Here is a 22,252-nt window from a genome sequence, read left to right on the forward strand (position 1 = left end):
TTTTTTTCCCCATGTACCTGTAAATTAACCATCTTCCTGCAATTTCTCTGACCTGTGATATTACAATTCAGTATCTGGTTGTTTGCTAGAGGAACATTCTTTTGTTCAGCATTTGCTGCTGACTTATTTTCTGTTTGTTTTTGCAGCCATACCTGGCTGTATTCAGAACTTTACTCTTGGCTCTGTGCTCAGGGATCACTCTTGGCAGGGATGTGGGGACAATATGCGGGTAAGAGAAGGGCCATCTTAGTCTCACTGCAAAGAATTTTGAGCCTTGGATGGGGTCTGTGGTTTCTCTTCTGAATTCCTTGATGCTGTAAAGAGTGCAGAGATTCTCGGGGGTGTGGGGAGCAGGGGATGTCCCAAGGTGTCCTAGGAAAGCCCATCTTCTAGAATGCTTTTTTCATGGTGACATTGCTTTTCCTCTGAGCTGCAGGAAGCCAGGTCTGAGAGGGCTGAGTCCTGACCTTGAGGAATGCCTGGCATTGACACAGAGTTGCCTGGGGGTGCTCAGAAAGTGAGCCCAGGGATCCACAGCATAGTGGCTGGTTTCTGATGGTCATTAAGGTCCTGATACCTAGCTCCAACTGCCGTGTTTGAGGAGGATTTTGAGGTGACTGGTGTTGAGTGTCCCCCAGAAGATAAGCCTCGCCTCTGGCTTGTCATCATTTCTTATGAGGCTCCAGCTTAGTGGGCTTTTGGGAATTTGTTTTTGTTGTTTGTTTGTTTTTGGACACACTTACTGCTGCTTAGAGGTTACTCTTGGCTTTGCACTCTGAAATTACTCCTGGAGACCATATGGTATACCGGGGATCAAACCTGTGTTGGCTGCATGCAAGGCAGGCACCCTATCTGCTGTGTTGTCACTCTAGCCCTAGCTTCTGGGAATTCAGGATGCCCCAACTTCATGACCAAATGGGGTTCCCAGCAGGCCAGGTCACGTCCTGTCTGCTGTCACTGAGCCTGCTAAACCACTTGTGAGACAAGGTGGAGCAAGCCTTGCTGCTGGTAGGGAGCATTCCCCGGCGCTTACACTGGCCATGTGTCTCCCCAAGTATGCAGGGACCCGCAGGCCTCTGAGCTGTGCTCACCATCCCGGGGCACAGCTCAGCGCCTGTCCTGGGCTTACACACATACTCCTGAGCCACCTTGAGGACACAGAGTCAGGGCACAAGTCGGCAGGCACGGACAGATGTTCTGGTGGCCTGAGCCAGAGGTGAGTGAATATCTCTGCAAAATTTGAGGCTTAGCTTCAGTCGAGCCATTGGGTCTGGGTGGGGATGAAGGGGTGGAAGGGTGATGTGTTTGTGGGGAGCGGGTTTAGGACTGTGAAGAGACTTGTTCTGGATTTTTGACTTGCCACCTATCAGCCTTTGTGTCCTTATACACACACACGCGCACACACACACACACACACACACACACACACACACACACACACACACACACACACACACACACACACGAGTTCTCTTATAGGCTTAAACTCTTTGCTAGGAACACTGTAAATAGTGGAGGATGTCTTTGAAAGTACCATTTCTATTCTCTGATCTGCTACCAACCAGGTATCAGGCCTGGGACTCCTAGCTCAGGCTTGTCCTTCACTGTTAAACCAAGAAACTGGAGGCTTTCTGGGATTTCTACCTCTACTAGAGCATTGGGGATCACCCTACAGTCCAGGGGTCCTCAAGCTTTTTAAATAGGGGGCCAGTTCACTGTCCCTCAGACCATTGGAGGGTCTGACTATAGTAAAAACAAAACTTATGAACGAATTCTTATGCACATTGCATATATCTTATTTTGCAAAGAAGAAACAAAACAGATACAAATACAATCTGTGGCCCGTGGGCCATAGTTTGAGGACCACTGCGGCCTACACCTATTAGTTCTATCTCCAAGGGCTCAAAAGCGTCTCTCCTTTGCTCATTTCCAAAGAAAACTCTCCTTTATGTGCATTTTAGAGTCTGTAACAGGCCAGGGATGTAGTTCAAGGGTAAGTCCTTTGCCTTGTTTGTGTGTGACCTTGGGTTCAATTCCTGCCTTCACCCAAACAGGCAGAAAGTTTGTGGCAGATTCTTTTCCTTCCTCTGTGGGAAGGTGGGGACATGGAAATGTGAGTTTCCAACCTTGGGAAGGATACCAATAAGCCATCTACATTGACTTGTGGTGATCCTGAAGGACTGGGATTGGTCAGTTTTATCTCTTATCTTCTATTGAGAATACGATGTAGGGGCTGGAAAGAAAAGGCAGTGGGAAAGGTATTTGTCTTGCATGTGGCAAGTCTGGGTTCTGTCCCAGGTGGAGCCTTAGTACTGCCAGGAGGATCCATGACAACAGCCAGGAATAAGCCCTGAACATAGTTAGGTGTAACCTAAAACCCTCCAGCCTGTGCAAAAAGGTGCCTGGTGCTCATTGACCCTTCTGGTTGGTTAAGAGGGTTTTGCTCCCCAGATCTAGGCTCCTTTCTGGCCATCTCTGGCAGGTAATAGGCAGGTAGAGTTAAAGGCTGGGACTCACTGTATAGTGTCTACCTGAGATGCAGTTGTCATTTCTTTGTTCCATTCAAGTTCCTCTAGGTCCCAAGGGTTGCTAATGCACGGTAAATGGAGCTGGACCTTAGACACTTTCATATCATTATTTTAAAAATAGACCTATTTCCTTCCCTTCCCTTCCCTTCCCTTCCCTTTTTGTGGCTGCTATGATTAGGGTTTGTACATACTTAATCACGCACGGCACATTAGATCTCGGTCATTGTACTTGGTGTGATTATGTGACACTAGGGATTTAATTCACACCCTCGTATTTGAAGGCAGAGGCTCTATTCTCTATCCCTGAGCTTTCTATGGATTCTACTTTAAAAACTTATTTTGAAATTTATTTTTCTGGTTTGGGGGCCACACTTGTGTTCAGTATTTAAAATGGCAGGTTCAGGGTGATTTGAATGAAGCTTCTGATTTATTTTTTGCTGTTGTACTATTCTTGTTTGTTTGATTTGTTGTTTTGGGGCCATACCCAGTGGATCCCAGAGCTTACTTGGCTCTGCTCACGAACTCTCTTGGCAGTGTTTGGAGAACCATAGGCAGTGCCAGGATTTGGCTGCATGCAAGGCAAACACCTTAACTTCTTATATCACTTCTGGCTCTATAAATGTTTATTTTGGATTTGGGGGTCACATCCAGTTATATTTAGGGCTACATCCTGCGTTCATGGATTATTCCTGGCAGGGTTTAGAGAATATGCGTGGTGTTGAGGATTAAATTTGGGTTGGCCACATACCCTGCATTCTAATTATTTCATTGACACCTAGAAACTTCTTTTTATAGAAAAGTGGTTTGGGGTTATATCCTCTGATGCTTATTTGGTGGTATTCTGGGTAGCAAGTCCATTGCTGCAGAGGCTCCCAACGTCCTGCTTTAAAAGGCAGGTCTAGAGATACTACAGTGGGTAGGGCGCTTGCATTGCATGCAACTACCAGGGCCTATTTCTGGCTCTGTCATGTTCAGGAATGAAGTTGTGGGTAAATATGTTCTTGTGTGTTAATATGCAGTTCCAGGAATTGAACCAGAGTCAATACACCATACAAGTACCTTAGTCCCTGATGGCTCCAGAAACTAAACTTTCTCTTATTCTTCCCATTCCCTTTTCTTGTCTTGTCTTCCTTGGATGACACCAGCAACTCTCAGGGGTTTCTCCTGGCTCTGTGCTCAGAAGTTACTCCTGACAGGCCTGGGGGGGACCATATGGAATGCCAGAAATTGAACCAGAGTCAGTTCCAGTCAGGAGTTGATTGCATGCAAGTCAAACACCCTACTTGTGCTCCAGTCCCTCCTTTTCTTTCCTTTTTTTTTTTTTTTTTTTTTTTGAGAAAAATTTGGAAATTGCACGAAGGTAGCTGATGGAGGGAGCACTCACTGGGAGTTTCCGCTGAGAAGGAATTCTTTCCCACCCTGGGCAATACTGTGTTCTTTGGTTGCTTTTTAAAGGTGTACGGCATGATGATTTAATATCCATATACATTGTTAAATGATTACCCACTCAAGTTAATTAACACCTTCATCCCCTCCCAGAATTACCCTGGTGTGTGTGGGTGTTTGGTGGTGGTGGTGGTGGTGGTGGTGGTGGTGAGAACATGTAACATCGATCCTCTTAGCCAAGTTCACATGTACACATGTTCGCAGGTCCATATTGGGATTCCCAGAATGTTTATTCCAGACCTGGACACCCCAGACCTTGACCCCTGCAATAGCATCTCCCACTGCCCCTAGCCCAAACCCATCCTCTACCACTATTGGTCCCTCACTACTTCTGTGGTTTTCTCAGATGGCACTTCCAAGTCATGTCATGCAGTGTTTGTCTTCCTATATGGCTGTGCCCCCCTTTAGTGGCTGTCCTAGTGTAGTTGCACTTGGATGGCTGTGATGCAGAGGGCAGAAAGGGAACTGATGGGGAGATGGGCTCAGCATTTCTGTATTCTTCCCCCCCATTGGGTTTCATGGATAGCTCAGCATAGATCAAGCCCAAAGTGCTCATTTCTATGACAATCCAGGATCTCCTGTTCATTTGTTCACTAAGGCAGTATTTCTGAAATAACAGGCTTAGAAAGTGGTGAAGCCCCACGTGATTTAATACTTTGTTACTTCCTCTCTGGCAGACACATGTCATAGCTCTGCTGTGACAGTTAAGCTGCCTGTGACCCTTTTGAGATGACTACCATGGCTTAATTATGGTTGATGTAGATGCCCCTAGCATTTGGGAGCAATTAAGATTCTGATGGAAGAATAGCCCTTCCTATGGTTCTGAAAATGTTCACCTGGAGCTCTATCATCAGTGCTCTGGGATTTCCCAAGTGTGTTTAGACTGGGACAACCCCCACAGTGGTTTGTGGCATTTGCTCCAAACTTGCCTCCCAGTCCCTGGAATAGCAAGTCCATTGCTCCAAAGGTTCCCAGCATCCAGCTTTAAAAAATAAAATAAGCCTGGAGAGATAGTACAGTGGGTAGGGCTCTTGCCTTGCATGCGACCAACCCAAGTTAGATCTCCGGCATTGTATATGGTCCCTCACAACCTACCAAGTGTAATTTCTGAGCACAGAGCTAGGAGTAAGACCTGAGTACTGTTGGGTGTGGCTCCCAAACAAAAATAGATAAATAAAAAAATAGAAATAAAAGTGAAAAAAGGAAAGACCATTGGTAACCTGACTCCTATAGACTGATTAAGTAGCCCCCGCAGAGAAGCTGTCCATTTGCTGCAAATCCAGTGGCCTACTCCTGGCATTCGAGGCCTAGCTGGGTGAGCAGGTGTAGTGGACTAGAGGTAGCTTATCACTGTGTCAGAAACACTCTTAACCAGGCTCTTTATTGCTACGATTATTTTTCTCCCTTTCAAAGCTATTTAATATGATTTATACAATTGTTCATAATACAGTCATTTCAGGTATTCACTATCCCAACTGGTGTCCTGGCACTAATATAACCTTTCCTCTACCAGTGCTTCCAGTTACCCATGCATGCCCCTCTCTCCCATTCTATCCCCTAAGCAGGCACACATAATTTACTTTCTATTACTTGTTACAACTTATATCTTAGAATAGTGTTACTAAAGTCGTTGTCCTAGGATTTACTGAGTTGTTAGGTGCTAGTTGAGCCCATCTGTGCTCTTGTTTTCACTCATTGAGCTTCATGGGCTTCTTTCAAACATTCCCATCTGATTTTCTGTTTTCCTACTGGGCTGTCAAGACTGTAAACTTGCAGATGTCATGCAACCACATATGTGACCTCATGCTCCAATAGCTGTGTCATTAGGATGATTCACCAACTTGGCATCTTGGGTCTTCTTAGCTCCATTCAACTGTGGCTTCTCTCTGAGATGGGTTGTGGGGCTGGGATGTTTAAAACATGAGCAGAAGTGGGTATGTGTGGGTGGATCGCTAGGCCTGCCATGGGGCAAGGACTCTGAGCCATCCCGATAAGGCTCCAAGATCTGGGCCTGAAGACTGGGCCTACCAGACATGGCTTAACTGTGGTGTCTCTCTTCTCTTCTCTTCTCTTCTCTTCTCTTCTCTTCTCTTCTCTTCTCTTCTCTTCTCTTCTCTTCTCTTCTCTTCTCTTCTCTTCTCTTCTCTTCTCTTCTCTTCTCTTCTCTTCTCTTCTCTTCTCTTCTCTTCTCTTCTCTTCTCCCCTCCCTCCCTCCCTCCCTCCCTCCCTCCCTCCCTCCCTCCCTCCCTCCCTCCCTCCCTCCCTCCCTCCCTCCCTCCCTCCCCTCAGTAAAAAGGAGTTGCTGTAAAGTCCCAGTCCCTGTGGAATAACTCTTCATCTTGGCTGATGGGGTGAAGGACACCCAGCATGGCACTGAAGGATTCTCAGTTGCTGATTACAAATCAGTGCATTTTCAGAGTCAGATCTCAGAGCTGCAATCAGGGAACTCATTTCGGTCATATTTCTCTCTCTCTCTCTCTCTCTCCCTCTTCCTCTCCCCCTCTCCCCCTCTCCCCTCTCTCGTTACCTCCCCCCCCCCCGCCATATGGGATAATGAGGATCAGTCTCAGGCCAGATGCTTGCAAGGCAAACCCCCTATTGCTCTGCTATCTCTCGGGCCCCTCTCTCTCACTTTTTGCTTTGGGGTCACTCTGGGCAGTGCTCAGCACCTACTCCTGGCTCTGCTTTCAGGGATCACTCTTGGCAGTGCTCAGGGGACCCTATGAGATGGCAGGACTAGAACTTAGGCCAGGCACATGCAAAGCTTTGTTAACTCACTGGGCCCCAAAGTTACAAATATTTATTTTATTTATTTATTTGTTTGTTTGTTTTTGGGCCACACCCAGCAGTGCTCAGGGGTTACTCCTGGCTATCTGCTCAGAAATAGCTCCTGGCAGGCACGGGGGACCATATGGGACACTGGGATTTGAACCAACCACCTTAGGGTCTGGATCGGCTGCTTGCAAGGCAAACACTGCTGTGCTATTTCTCCGGGCCCTATTTTTTGTTTGTTTGCTTTTGCTTTTGCTCAGGGTTTGCTCCAGGCTTGCTCCAGGCTCTGCACTCAGGAATTATCCTGGCCCTTCTTGGGGGACTATATGGGGATTAAACCCAGATTAGCCAAGTGTAATGCAGCTGCTCTACTCTCTCCCCCACCCATTTCCATTACCTTTCTTTCTTTCTTTTCTTTTCTTTTCTTTCTTTTCTTTCTTTTCCTTTCTTTCTTTCTTTCTTTCTTTCTTTCTTTCTTTCTTTCTTTCTTTCTTTCTTTCTTTCTTTCTTTCTTTCTTTCTTTCTTTCTTTCTTTCTTTCTTTCTTTCTTTCTTTCTTTCTTTCTTTCTTTCTTTCTTTCTTTCTTTCTTTCTTTCTTTCTTTCTTTCTTTCTTTCTCTCTCTCTCTCTCTCTCTTCTTCTTTCTTTCTTTCTTTCTTCTTCTTTCTTTCTTTCTTTCTTTCTTTCTTTCTTTCTTTCTTTCTTTCTTTCTTTCTTTCTTTCTTTCTTTCTTTCTTTCTTTCTTTCTTTCTTTCTTTCTTTCTTTCTTTCTTTCTTTCTTTCTTTCTTTCTTTCTTTCTTTCTCTTTCTCTCCTTCCTTCCTTCCTTCCTTCCTTCCTTCCTTCCTTCCTTCCTTCCTTCCTTCCTTCCTTCCTTCCTTCCTTCCTTCCTTCCTTCCTTCCTTCCTTCCTTCCTTCCTTCCTTCCTTCCTTCCTCCCTCCCTCCCTCCCTCCCTCCCTCCCTCCCTCCCTCCCTCCCTCCCTCCCTCCCCTCCTTCCTTCCTTCCTTCCTTCCTTCCTTCCTTCCTTCCTTCCTTCCTTCCTTCCTTCCAGGGGTCACACTCAGCGGTATTCAGGGAGTACTCCTGGCTTTGTGCTCAAAGATCACTTCTGGTAGGGCTCAGGAACCTATATGGGATGCCAAGGATTGACCCTGTGTCAACTTTGATCAAAGCAAAAACCCTACCCTCTGTGCTATTGCTCCAGCCCCCTCCATCATATTACTGGAACATTCCAAATAGTTCGCATTCGTAAATGGCCTTCTAGAAATTCTCAGTGTGGGGCATGCCGGGTTTATGGGAACCCATCCCCAGGAGTGTGTGAGGACTCTGCCCCGTGGGTCTCCTGTAGCTAGGGTGCCCCAGAGCCCTCTTGGATGTTCGCACTGCCTGATGCTTATCTCCTTGTCCTTGTTTTGTGCTCCCCAGGATGTTAACGCAGGCGAGGGCAGCGAGTTCGCTGACAGCGGGATCGAAGGTGCCACCATCGACACCGACCTCCTGTCCAGGCGATCCAATGCCACCAACTCCAGCTACTCACCACCGACGGGCCGCGCCTTCGTGGGCAGCGACAGCGGCAGCAGCTCCACCGGGGATGCCGCCCGCCAGGGTGTGTACGAGAACTTTCGGCGGGAGCTAGAGATGAGCACCACCAACAGTGAGAGCCTGGAGGAGACTGGCTCGGCACACAGCGATGAGCAGAGCAGTGGCACCCTCAGCTCTCCGGGCCAGTCCGACATCCTGCTGACGGCCGCCCAGGGCACGGTGCGCAAGGCGGGCGCCCTGGCCGTCAAGAACTTTCTGGTGCACAAGAAGAACAAGAAGGTGGAGTCAGCCACACGGCGCAAGTGGAAGCATTACTGGGTATCCTTGAAAGGTAGGGGCCTGCCTTTACCTTGTACCCTGCACACACCCCCCCCCCCCCCCACAGGCTCACAGCGATGCTCAGGGTTTACTCCTGGCTCTGCGCTTAGGAATCACTCCTGGTGATGCTTGAATTGGCTACATGCAGGGCAACCTCCATCCTTACGTGTTGTACTCTTTCCAGCCCGCTCTCTTTTTGATGTTTGGGGGTAGGGGTATACTTGATGGTGATCAGGACTTAATTCTGTTCTGTGTTCAGGGATCACTCTTGGTAGGACTTGGGGGACTATATGGGGTGCTGAAGACTGAACCCAGGTTGGCTGCATACAAAGCTAGTGCCTTACCTACCCGCAGTACTATCTTTCTGGCCCATGGATGCTAATTGTTAAATTTGTCCAGTTGTGACAGTATTTATACTACCTTTACTTCATACTCTTTCTTACTATTATAGTAGTGTTTTCTTTGTGCTCTTTTATGCTATTTCTGTACTGTTACACTATTTCATACTATGCCTATGCCATTTTTCTTTATGGTTTTATATTATTTTGACTGTTGTATATTCTTATCATACTATTTTTCTTTTCAGTGGTTCTTACTGTTACTATAATATTTATGGTTTCAGGTTGGTACTATGCTGTTTTTGTTGTTGTTGTTGTTTTGTTCTGGGGCCACACCCAGTGGTGCTCGGGGGTTATTCCTGGCAGGCCTGGGGGACTAGATGGGATTCGGGGATCAAACCCAGGTCAGCCATGTTCAAGGCAAACATATATACATACATATAGATACACACACACACACACACACACACACACACACACACACACACACACAGTACCAGCTGTGTTATCGCTTCAACCCATACTATATATTTTTTATATGAACTCATATTATGACTGCAATTTGGACAATCATAGGATTGCCACACTATTTTTCTTTATATACTTTTATGCTATTACTGTTCTTTTTATACTATATATTCTTTTTGGCAAGGAGAATCTGTCTATGCAGTACTCAGGAGAGTAAGAACCATTCTCAGAGTTACTCATCCTTCCGGTGCTTGGTCCTGCTCCACGGGCTGACCCACGCCACCCCAGTAGTGCTGGGGTCCTTCAGGGCTACTCTTCAGAGACCCTTGTGATCTAGGGTTGGGACTGGGTTTAAGTCCATCCACACAGACTTTTTTGCCTCTGATTTTTTTTATATTGTTTACCCTATTGGATATCACTTTTTAATTAATACTATTTTATAGGCTTACTATTTAATTTATGCTATTTAACCATCACTGTTGAGGCAAGAGCAGGTTCTTGGAATGAACCCAGAGGAACTGATGAACCCTGCTGAGTTTAGTGGAGGAAAAAGGCCTGACAGAGACTCCATGGCACTGGGAATGGGAGTTTGGGACATCACAGCATTTGAAGGGAAAATTTAAAATTTTGGGGCCGGCGAGGTGGCGCTAGAGGTAAGGTGTCTGCCTTGCAAGCGCTAGCCAAGGAAAGGACCACGGTTCGATCCCCCGGCGTCCCATATGGTTCCCCCCAAGCCAGGGGCAATTTCTGAGCGCGTAGCCAGGAGTAACCCCTGAGCATCAAACGAGTGTGGCCCGAAAAACCAAAAACCAAAAACCAAAAAAAAAAAAAAAAAAAAGAAAATATAAAATTTCTACATTGGAAAAGTAGTTGGTTGGAGTTTTGCTTTTGCCTTATTTTCATTTTACTTTTGGTCCTGTTCTCTCTGTAAGGGGGGAGCATATAAGGTGCTGGGGATCAAACCCAAGCCTGCTGTATAATAGGTGAATGCCCTATTTACTGTACAACCTTGTATCTTGTTTTGTTTTTATGTTTTCCTCTTGGAGACTACTCTTCATTGGGTATTAGATAAAGCAATGCAGTATAAGAAAAAACCAGAACTGGGGCTGGTGAGATAGAAAAAAGAGTAGGGCACTTGCCTTGCACACGGCTGACTCAGGTTTGACTCCTGACAAACCATATAGTGCCAGTGCTTGATTTTTTTCTGTTCCTTAGGAGAGAGACCTGAATCAGGACAGGGACACTGTTCTTATTGGGGCCTTCATGTTGGTGGATGCCAGGAGAACTGACCAGACAGCCCTGTCATTTGGCATTTCTGCTTCAGACAAGTTGTGGTCTATCTGTGCCTTGTGCTTCCATACTTTCAGCAGAACGAGGGTTCTCTGCCCATAGTCTGTATCTGTGCCCATCTGTAACTGATTTCTTTTCTTTTCTTTAGCAGGAAGCCCACTTTTGTTGCTGCTCAGAACTTAGTCTAGCTCTGTGCTCAGGAATCATTCCTGGCAGAATATAGGGGACCTTGTGGAGTGCCAGAGATCAAACCCAGGCAAGGCAAGCACCTTACATACTGTACTGCCTCACTGGCTCTGCTGTCTCTGTTAGTACTTTCAAAGGAGGAAGAGAATGATATTGTGCTATCACTCTTTTTTTTGTTTGTTTTGTTCTGTTTTTGGGCCACACTCAGTGGCGCTCAGGGTTACTCCTGCCTCTGCACTCAGGAATTGTTCCTGGCAGGCTCGGGGGACCATATGAGATGACTGGGATCGAATCTGGGTCAGCAGCATGCAAGGCAAGTGCCCTGCTGCTATGCTTTCACTCTGACCCTTTGATCATCTTTCTTAAGTCAAGAAGGGCTTGTGTGTTCCCCATGGACCATTGCTTTAGTGACCTTTGGAGCATGTTAACAAGAGCCCACATTTTGCTGTGCGCTGCAGACTACAGTGGCAGTGTCTTCAATACAGTAGAATTTTGTTTCTCTCCATCTACTGTGCCTAGTAACCACCTCAGGTTGGTATGGTAACTGTTCCCCAAGGATCTGTCTGCGTTGTATCTAAGCTTTTTTGAGAATATTTATCAGTTTATTGATGTTATTTTATTTTATTTCATTTCATTTTATTTATTTCATTGAAATCATTGTGATCTACAAAGCCTTCATTGTTGAATTTCAGATATACATGATTTAGGACCAATCCCATCACCAATTTTGACTTCCCTCCAATGATCCCAGAGTACACCCCATACTACTACCACTCTTTGCCCGCTGGCCTGCCAGTATAACAGGCCCATTTAACTTTAGATTGTTAAAGTGTAGGTCTCTTGATTCTGTTGACACTGACTTTTGGTTATAAGTGTTATTTTTTTATAACTTTATTGATTAATTGATTGGTTATTGGGCCACACCCAGTGGTGCTCAGGTGTCACTCCTGCTCTGCACTCAGAAATCACCCCTGGTAGGTTGGGGGATCATATGAGTGCCTTGAATCGAACCAAATTCCTCCTGGGTTGGCTGAATGCAAGGCAAATGCCCCACAGCTGTGCTATCTCTCCAGCTGGTTATCAGTGTTTTTTTTTTTTAAGAGTGTTTATCAGTCTGTGTGTTCCAGACTATTCACCAGAAGGTCCATATTACAGTAAAACAATGGGTGCATAAAAGGCTGCTCCCTCTACACCCCAGTATTAACCCAGAAGTAGCCTCAGGACTGTCCTTCCTTCTCTTTGATTAGACTAAGATGTAAGGGAGGCAGGAAAAGTTGCTTTCCTCTTGTGTGGTTGAGCAGAAGAAAGAGGGAATGACTTCTGGGCATTACCCAGCTCTCTCACAGGACACCTTTCTCTCCTCAGCCAGGCCAGGGCCCTGCTCTTTATCCTTATGTACCTGTCATCACTTCCCTTTATGGATGGGCCACTGCTTTTCTTATTCTTCAGTTCCACTTTCCTGAGTCACCTGTTTCTTCCTTCTCATACACCCACTTCCCAGATGTCTTGGCAAGAGTAGGTTCTGCATTACAAAGTCTGCTGTAGCTATTAAGAAGTTGGAACAGAATGGACCATTTTGACAGTCAGAGTTGTTTCTCTGTGGAAAGCCGCCTGAGGTGTTCCCATAAAACTTTGAATTGTGTTTTCTGTGCTGAACGCTAAATACCACATTATCATACTTAGAAAATAGATGCTAAAATGTTCACACAGATATAAAATAAAAGATGTTTTATTGGAGAAGAATCCCATACATTTTCACACATACATGGTGGGTTTTCTGTTTTCATGTGAGGAATGGGGGAGGAAGGGATAGTTATTTGAGGGAGGATTGGCCTGTGATCACTGGTGTTCCTCCTCTAACTACACATAGTATGACCTCCTTTTTCTCTCAGATGATCTGCCTTGGCTTCACTTGGAGCCATGTTTGAGGGGCCAGGATCATACCAAAAAATGTGCTATGTCATGAGGTTGGGGGATAGGATGGGAAGAGACTCCCTCTTTCTAGCTCCTCTCCTATTATATCCAAACCTGGACCCACCCTGGTCTCTTCCCTTGAGCAACCTTTTCTTGTCTAAATAGGAGCTGAGTTTACCACACCATGTTAGAAGACATCTTTCACACACACTCCCCGCAGCCCCTGTGTCTCAGTCTCCTGAGGTACTACTGACTGGATGGTCCTCATGCCTAATGATGCACTAAGTTGGGACCCATCATATAAGCATGAGTCTCCTCATGTCCTGCTATCAAATTTCACCCTCACGGGTTCTTACAATCCTGGCCCTGGAAGGCTAGAAGGCCAGGTTTGGTCTTTACTGAGGCCTTTCTTCTAGCCTCATGAATGATTCTCTTCTTCTGGTAGCTTCTCTTTTTTACTCTGTTCCTGGATCCAAGTTCCTTTTCTCAAAAGGAAAGCAGACACAGCTAGTGAGGACCCTGTCCAGTGACCCTACTTACCTAAATTACCTCTTTAAGACCCCCTTCTCCAGATGCACTCACATTTGATGTTCAGGGTTGGCACTTGGTATAGCAGTGTTGAGGAGGGAGGCATTATTTAGCTTATAATACCTGAATCTGTGGGCTCAGCTAGTTACCTGGGTGAATTGGATACTAAATTTGAGAAGAGCTGTGGGAATGGCCCAGAGTACTACGAATTGGGTGAATTTTGACTTGAGATAAGTTTTCCCATTTCATCAGTCAGATACTAGAAGTCCAGGACCTGTCCTCTGAGGCATCTCATAAGCCCACACAAAGACTCTGTGAAACACACTTTTAGGGCCTACAGGCCCACTCCTGGGGCCTTTCCTTGTTCTCTCTGACTTTGCTTGGGGTGGGACTTTTACTGCTCACTTCTTTGTAGCCCTAATTAGAAATATACAGAGATAGTATAGCAGGTAAAACTCTTGCCTTGCATATGGTAGACCCAGGTTCAATCCTTGATACTCGATGTAGTTTCCCCAAGCACTTTCAGGAGTGATTCCTGAATGTAGAGCCAGGAGTAATCTTTTATATATCCAAAAGAAAAACAAAATAAAATGTACAGAGCAAGGTGAGTAGATGCTTCCCTGGGCTTTCCTAATCAGCTGCTTCCATCTATCTTGTAAATGGAACCAATGACATCTAAGTAAAAGCCATTTTGTTAATTTTATTCTTTGATATTTGGACCACATTCTACCATACATGGGGGCTGCTCTCAGTGGTGTTTTTGGGACCATGCAATGCTTGGGATTGAGCCCATAACTCACAGTTTAAGCATGAGTTCCTGTCCTTTGAGTCACATCTCTAGTGCACAAAGCCAATTTTTTTTTTTAAATTTGGGGGTGATGTGGGACCATCACCAGCAATACCGGGACTGTTCCACTGTTCCTAGCTTTATTAATTAATTTTTTGGGCCACACTCAGTGATGCTCAGGGGTTACTTCTGGCTGTGTGCTCAGAAATTGCTCCTGGTGGGGGACCATATGGTACGTCGGGGACAGAACCCAGGTCCGTCCTGGGTCAGCTGCATGCAAGGCAAGCGCCCTACCACTCCGCCCTATTCTTTTTTTAAAAATATTTTTATTTAAATACTGTGTTTCCAAACATGATTATAGTTGGGTTTCCGTTATAAAAAGAATACCCCCCCCCTTCACCAGTGCAACATTCCTATCACCAATGCCCCCATCTTCCCTCCCCACATTCCTAGTTTTAGACTCAGGAGTCACCCATGGAAAGCAATGGTGAATCAAAAGGTACCAGGTATTGAACCAGGGTCAGCTGCATGTAAGGCAAATGTCTGAAGGCTACTTTTACTGGCTCACTCACTGTCCTGAGTGATGGTCAACCAAGAATGAAACTGATGGGAGTGTTTCCATGTTCAGTTTGAAGAACAGGTGCCATGGGTCTGACCCACATGTTATCACCAGACTTTCCTCTTGGGACCCTACTCATGGTCCACAGTGGCTCCTCTTCCATTAAGTGTCCTCATAGCAACGTTGGTGGACTCACCTGAGTTTTGCCTCTTGGCCATCAGCCTTTGTCTGCTAATTCTCTTCCATGGAGATTGACCTGGGTGCAATGGGGCAGAGGGTTCTTTATTATGATTATGTGTTTCAGACAAATATAGGAAAAGTCAGGTTATGTCAGGTAACTCAATAGATAGTAAAGGACCTTGTAGTTCATATGAAATATAGCTCTTGCTTGTGATCAGGAGGATGTTGAGAGTGGAGTGGTTGAAGTTTAGAGTCATAAAGTTGGACCCAGACTTCCCTTGATATTGATTTTAATTAACTGAGAGCAAGAGTCCAGTTAGTATTTAGTTCTAGAGGGAGCCTTACAGTAAGACCATGATAGAGGATCCTCACTGAGCCATGTTGCCATAGATTGATAAAAAGATCTCATTGCTACTGCTTATTTATTTTCACAGGGTAATGATAATTCCATGTTGACCAGGTCTCCAGCTCATCTGTCTTCAGGAAAAAAAGGAATGTTTTAATTTTAGTAAAATCATTATAGTCAAGATCTGAGAGTAAAAGTCTGTTGTACTTAGCCTATGTACTTATACTTATGGCATATATTGTAACCTCTAATGTCTAAGGACAGTCAGTAAACCCAACAAGGGGCCAAAGTAGGAAGACCATTTCTTGTATGCAGCTACAATGACTGAAACCCTGGTTTGAACCCCTGGGATCACATATGATTACCCTAGTACTTTTGCATACCCCAGGAATAGCTCCTGAGAAGGAGGAAGGATGGAAGGGAGGGTGGAAGGAAGGTAAGTGTGAAAAGAAGGAATGAATTACATTTCCTATTGCCTAAGACCTTACATAGAGCTGGTTGTTAATCTTGCCTGTGGGGCCTGTATTTTATTATCTCTGGGCAAGGAGCTGAAAAACTCCTGCTTGTCTAGAGGGTGCCTATAATGAAATACACAGTCAGGAAGAAAATGGCCAATGAACAAATGTGAGTACCATTAATTAACCTGCATTCCCATCACATCTTTGCTTTATGGTTTAAAACAAGATGTTGTAAGAAACTTGGGAACATACTTGACAGAATCTGCTGTGGGCTGAGAGTCTGTGATTAAAAGTTTTGTCTCTGGGGAAGCCAAGGCATCAGAACAAAAACTTTGTATGTGGGAACCTTAGCTTTAATAACCCAACATCTCATAACCCTGAATGCCATATGGTTCCCTGAGCAATTAACCACTCCCCTTTTCAGTTCATATATAATCTTATTACTAGCACTCCTCAAGTCCCTCTCAACCCCCATGGCCTTTACATTTTATTTTCTAGTTCTATGATTGGATGACAGGGCACCCAGGCTGGAGTTTCCATGACAGACTTCTAGTTGCCCAAGTACCATATACTCATATATTTTCTTGTTTGTTTTTCAGGGTGCACACTTTTTTTCTACGAGAGTGACGGCAGGTCTGGAATTGACCACAACAGCATCCCCAAGCACGCCGTGTGGGTGGAGAACAGCATTGTGCAGGCCGTGCCTGAGCACCCCAAGAAGGATTTCGTTTTTTGCCTCAGCAACTCCCTGGGTGATGCCTTCCTCTTTCAGGTTTGTTGATACCGGGTGGAGCCTTTCCAAGCTTCTACCAGAAACTTTTCTCTCCTTTCTGTAAACCTTCCTTTTCTTTCCTCTTTTTGGTGTTTTTTTTTTTTTCTTTCATTTTTTTTTCAGCAGAGATGCAAACATGATGCTTGACATGATAAACATCCCCAAGATGTTTCTTCTAGGGGTGAATAAACTCTCCCATCAGGGTTCCTAAAAGAAATCTACCAAGGAAATCTATACAAGGGAGGTAGAGTGAATCTGAGAAACTTGCCCTGTCTGCTTTTTTTTTTTTATTTCCCCTTCCAGTGTATTCTTGAGACCTTTTATATAGTACTTTAGAATTAGGATTATGAGTGCCTTAATATAGGCATGAGTTGAACTGTCAGAAAGTTTTTTATATTCATATGTTCTCTTATAACATTACTCATAAGATAAAATAATGACATCCCAGAAATAACTAGCTGTACCCAAATAGTTTCTCTTCCTCATCTTCTCAAAACTTTCTCTTTAATGTTCTGATGTTTAATTGTTAATTGCATTTAAAAAATACTAACAGGCAAATCACTTCAAGATGAACATAACTTTTATATGGAATGCTTTGAGGTTGGGCAGTTATGATGATTTGATAGGTTCTATCAAAAAAACTTGTGGTTGTATTAGCAAGGGAAATTTATTTCCAAGAAGGCATGAATTTCTCAAACCTTTCATGCTTCATTATAACATGTTTTCATGTTATTACATAGTGCTATTGAGAATATTAAGATGATTTTTTTTTTTTGGGCCACACCCGTTTGATGCTCAGGGGTTACTCCTGGCTATGAGCTCAGAAATCGCCCCTGGCTTGGGGAGACCATATGGGACGCCGGGGGATCGAACCGGGGTCCGTCCTATGCTAGCGCTTGTAAGGCAGACACCTTACCTCTAGCGCCACCTTCCCGGCCCCTTGTTTTGTTTTTGAGGTATATCTGTACTGGCATGCAAGTGGACTTAGGGAACCATAACAGGGTGTGAACACAGGGATTTAACCTGTGTCAGCTTCATGGCAAGGCAAGCACTTTAGCCTCTGTACTGTCTCTCTAGCCCACCCTCTTCTCTGTCCCAAGATGATTGCCTCCATTCTTACACTTAAAACATGTTTTATGTAAAGTAAAATGGGAGACACACCTTGGAGAGATGAGTTTATTGTGTAATAAAGCTTGACAGTGAATATTGAAGAGAGACTAGGAATGAGTAGGGTGAAATGCTCATATGTGAGAATTTCCATCTGCATGGAGTATGGAAAAGAGACAAAGGTGTGAAAGAGATTAATAGTTTATGTCATCAAATTTCTGAATTTGTCTCCCTATGTTATTTCTACTTGGGAAAATAATGGAAGAATTCTAACAAGTTAATTTTGTCAACAGACAAAAACAGCTATTTTTTTTAAATAAAGTATGATGTAAAATCTGTATAAAGAAAAATATTTCACACAGAAAGTGTGGCCAAGTGAAATGTCACCCTCAAAATAAGCAGAAGAAGGTTTTAAGACCTGACACGACCACTTGGCTCAATGCAAGCCTGCCATACTACAGATCAAATAGAGTGAGCATGTATTTTATCTGCCAAGTGAGGACCCTTAGGTTTATCTGGGATTATTTTTTTTAATTCCAGCTCCCTTTTTTAAAGAATAGTTTTGTTAGATACAGAGCTCTTGATTGATGGCCTTTATTTCAGGGCTTTGAAAATGTCCATGGTTTCTGGTTTCTGATGAGAAATCAGCTATTACACATGAGGATAATTTATATAGATAAGTTGTTTCTTGTTGCTCTGGGGCCTTTGTCTTGGTCTTTAGAAACAACTTGACTGTGATCTGTCTAGGTATTGATTATTTTTATTTATTCTTGCTGGAATTCATTGAACTTCTGGTAGAGGTGTATATATATATATATCACCATTGTAAGATTTTTGCTAATGCTTCTGCCTGCTTGCCTTCTCCTTTTGGACTCTATTTTATTTAATTTACTATTCTTGCTGGGTGAATCCTACAGATCTGTGGCTCTGTTCATTTATCTTCATATTTTTGTTGTTGTTATTCTATTCGTTAGATTGGATAATCTCAGTTGATCTACTTTAAGTTCCCGATGTTTTATTTTGCCAGCTCAGATCAATTTTTGGGCTCCTCTGTAGAATTTTACATAATTCATTTTACCTTGCAACTCCAGAATTTATATTCGGTTCTTAAAGAATTGGCCTGGTGATGCTTGTGTATGAACCATATGTAGTGCCAAGGATTTAAACCAGAGTCATTGCAATACAAAGCAAGCATCTTAAGCTCTGTATTATTTCTTGGCTCATCATATTTTAAAAAATACAAATTTTTTAAATTTTGAACTGTTTCATTTAGACATCCTGTACACACTTCCTTAAACTTGATCCCCTGTATTGCTTTGATTATTTTCAAAATAGATGATGTCATCTCTTCATTTAGAATACAGCCTGGGTTCTCCTCATGGAGCGCTGCTCTCATGCAGATGTACCTTTCTTTCTCTAACATATTTTTTTCTTTTTCACATGAAACTCAAGAAGTCTCTGCTCCTTTAGTTTCATGTCAGTTGTTGATGGGGATATTTGCTTCAGTGCCTTGGAGCAAGATCTGTTTCCCATCCTTCTTGAGGGTTCCTGTATGCATGCTCAGTGGTGGCAGCTGGTTTACAGCTCAGCTGTTTCTAGGGATTTCCTATCCTTCCCTGAATCTTCTCCCCAACTCGATGGGACCCTCTAGAGCAGGGCTCTCAAACTCTCGGCCCGAGGGCCGTTTGCAGCCCCTCTGTACAACGTTTTTTGGCCCTGCCCTAGAGGAATCTTTTTTTGTTTTGTTGTAGTTGTAGTTGTTTGGGTCACACACCCCAATGTTCAAGGCTTACTACTGACTTTGCACTCAAGGATCACCCTGACTTTGCCTCCTGCGACCCCCAGGTAAATTGAGTTTGAGACCCCTGCTAGAGTCCCATGACTTTGGGTAGTTCTTGATTAACCATTTCCCCGTATCTCCCTCAGTCTTTTTACTTATTCCTGCCTGTTCTCATTATGATGTTAAATAATTGTTATCACTGCTTTGCACAATGCTCCCTGGACTACTTGAGTTGACAGCATCTGATTCAGTGATTGATTGGGACTTCTTTGAGCCCCCTGCTCAGGTCCATGAACACTGGTCTTTGCTGGGGTTATTTGTAGAGAGCTCCAAGCCACTCTGACATAAGCAGTATAGTGGGAGAGCAAAACTGCCTTCCCAGCTACTTCTGCCCCTTTCTGGACTTGCACACTGCTGGTTTTTATAGGATTGTGGAGATAGGACAACAGGGATAAAAAGACAGAAAGCTAAAATGCTACCATATCCCTTCCTTTTTTTTCCTAGTAAATTTAATTTCCAGAAGTTGGGAAAAATAAAATTTTTACCATTTTGGCCAGTGTTGTTCCTGCTTTTATGAAGGAACAACTTTTTTTTTTTTTTTTTGCTTTTTGGGCCACACCTGGTGACACTCAGGGGTTATTCCTGGCTATGCACTCAAAAATCACTGCTGACTTGGGGGACCATATGGAGATGGGGGGTGGGGAATTGAACTTCGGTCCATTCTAGGTTAGCACATACCAGGCAAACGCTCTATTGCTTGCGCCACCATGCTGGCCCCATAAGAGAAACAACTTTTTGTTTGTTTGTTCATACTCACCGATGTTCAGAGTTACTCCTGCATCTTCACTCAGGACTCACTCCAGTAGGTGCTTGGAAGACCATGTGGGATGCCCAGGATCAAACCCGGGCTGGCTGTGTGCAAGGCAAATGCCATCTGTGGTGTACTATCACTCCAGCCCCAATTTTGGTGTTATCTTCTTTCTTTTTTTTTTTTTTCTTTAAGGGGGGCAAACCCAGCAGTACTCAGGAGTTATTCCTAGCTCTGTGTTTAGGGGTTATTTCTGGAGGTGCTCGGGAGATCATGTGGATGCCAGGGACTGAATCCAAGTTAGCTACATGCAAAGCAAATGCTCTACGTACTTTGCTATCGCTCTGGCTCCTCTCTTCCTCCTCCTTCCTATTACTCTTCTTCCTCTTCTTCCTCCTCTTCTTCTTTCTCCTCTTCCTCCTCCTCTCCTCCCTATTTCTCTTCCTCCTCCTCTTCTTCCTTCTCTTCCTCATTGGCCATGCTCTGAATTACTTATGATTGTGTGCTCTGGGATCACTCCTAGCAGTAGTTGGGGGCCCCTATGTAATGTCAGGGATTGAACCCAGTTCAACCACATGCAAGGCAAAAACCCTATTCACTGTACTATTGCTCTGGCCTTATCTCTCTTTCTTAACATTTTGTGGCAATTATTTTAGTACTTTTTAAAATCACCTTTTTGTTGACTATATGCAAGTATCATTTCTACTCTTTTAAGTTGATCCTCACCCCTTAAAGGTATTTTTAATTCTGTTGTGACTTTATTTTGTTTTGTTGTGTGTGTGTGTGTGTGTGTCTCTCTTCTGTCTGTCTGTCTGTCTGTCTGTCTGTCTGTCTGTCTGTCTGTCTGTCTGTCTGTCTGTCTCTGTCTGTGTGTTGGTTATACTCACACCTGGTAATGCTCAGGGGTAATTCCTGGCTCTGTGCTCAGGGGCCAGTCCTGATAGTGCTCAGGATTTGAGTCCTTAAGACGGAACCTGAGTTAGCCACATGCAAGTATCTTAACATTTGTGCCCTCCCATTCCACCCCATGTAAATGCAGCTTTAAACTTTTCATCTAGTCTTATTTCTCAAGTCTTTCTTAATGAGTAGTGCTTTGTGTTTCCTATTGGGGAAATCTACTTTGTGAATCAGGTTGATATCCTATATATCTTGGGAATGGTTGTTACTCTGCAACTGACATCTCTTTTATTATTGAATTGGAGATCTTGCAAATGAAAAATTGCTTGAATGCTCTGAGAATAACAACAATGTTGTGACAGCAGCTATCTTTTATATCTCTTACTAAGTGCTCCCCTGCCCCCTCTTTTTATTAGCTTTTGGGCCACACTCAGCGGTGCTCAAAATTTACTCCTGTCTGTGCTCTTTAGGGATTACTCCTGGTGGGCTCTCTTCACCATATATTGTGCCAGGATCAAATCCAGATCAACTATATGCAAACCAACCACCCATTCCCCCAACCTTTCTTTTGGTGTCATCACTATGAAAGTATTTTGTTTGTTAGTTTGTTTTTGTTTTGGGGTCATACCCAGCAGCCATCAGAAATCGCTCCTGGTATGTTTGGGGGACATATGGGATGCTGGGGATCAAACCCAAGTTGGCCACATGCAAGACAAATGCTCTACCCACTATGCTATTGCTCTGGCCCCATTAAAGTGTTTTACAGTGGCATTAAGTTTTTACATTAAGTTTTACAGTGGCATTAATAAGTGTTTCACACTTAATTCTTAATTCATAATCAGGGGCTTATGTTGTATTTCAATGTTTTGCCCTGTGAAGGTGGATCATGTACCCAATTTGACACAGCCATGGTCACAAAGGATAGTCATTGGATGGCAAGAGATTTCTACTAGATTGGGGCTGAATTTAATGAAACATATTTCCAAAGCTTCCTGGATAGGGTATGGCCCAATACTATGGCACTGTCAACTATCTAAGAATAACATGGGTAGGAGTCATGGACCAGAGAATAAGAGGGTGACTTCTCCTTCTCTTTAGGTCTTTTCTTTTCTTTTCTTTTCTTTTCTTTTCTTTTCTTTTCTTTTCTTTTCTTTTCTTTTCTTTTCTTTTCTTTTCTTTTTTTTAACCACACCTGGTGAGGCTCAGGGATTACTTCTGGCTATGCGCT

The 22,252-nt window shown here is 44.0% G+C and overlaps 1 protein-coding gene across 1 annotated transcript in view; it reads left to right on the forward strand.

The window, feature by feature from the left end:
• The window catches only part of TIAM1 (TIAM Rac1 associated GEF 1), a 216,051-nt gene that overhangs the window by 71,869 nt on the left and 121,930 nt on the right, over positions 1 to 22,252 (forward strand). Inside the window, 2 exon segments of the mRNA XM_049785846.1 lie at positions 8,172 to 8,619; positions 16,260 to 16,432. Coding sequence (XP_049641803.1) covers positions 8,172 to 8,619; positions 16,260 to 16,432 — 621 coding nt within the window.

The sequence above is a fragment of the Suncus etruscus genome, chromosome 13, assembly GCF_024139225.1.
Source record: "Suncus etruscus isolate mSunEtr1 chromosome 13, mSunEtr1.pri.cur, whole genome shotgun sequence".
Classification (NCBI taxonomy): domain Eukaryota; kingdom Metazoa; phylum Chordata; class Mammalia; order Eulipotyphla; family Soricidae; genus Suncus; species Suncus etruscus.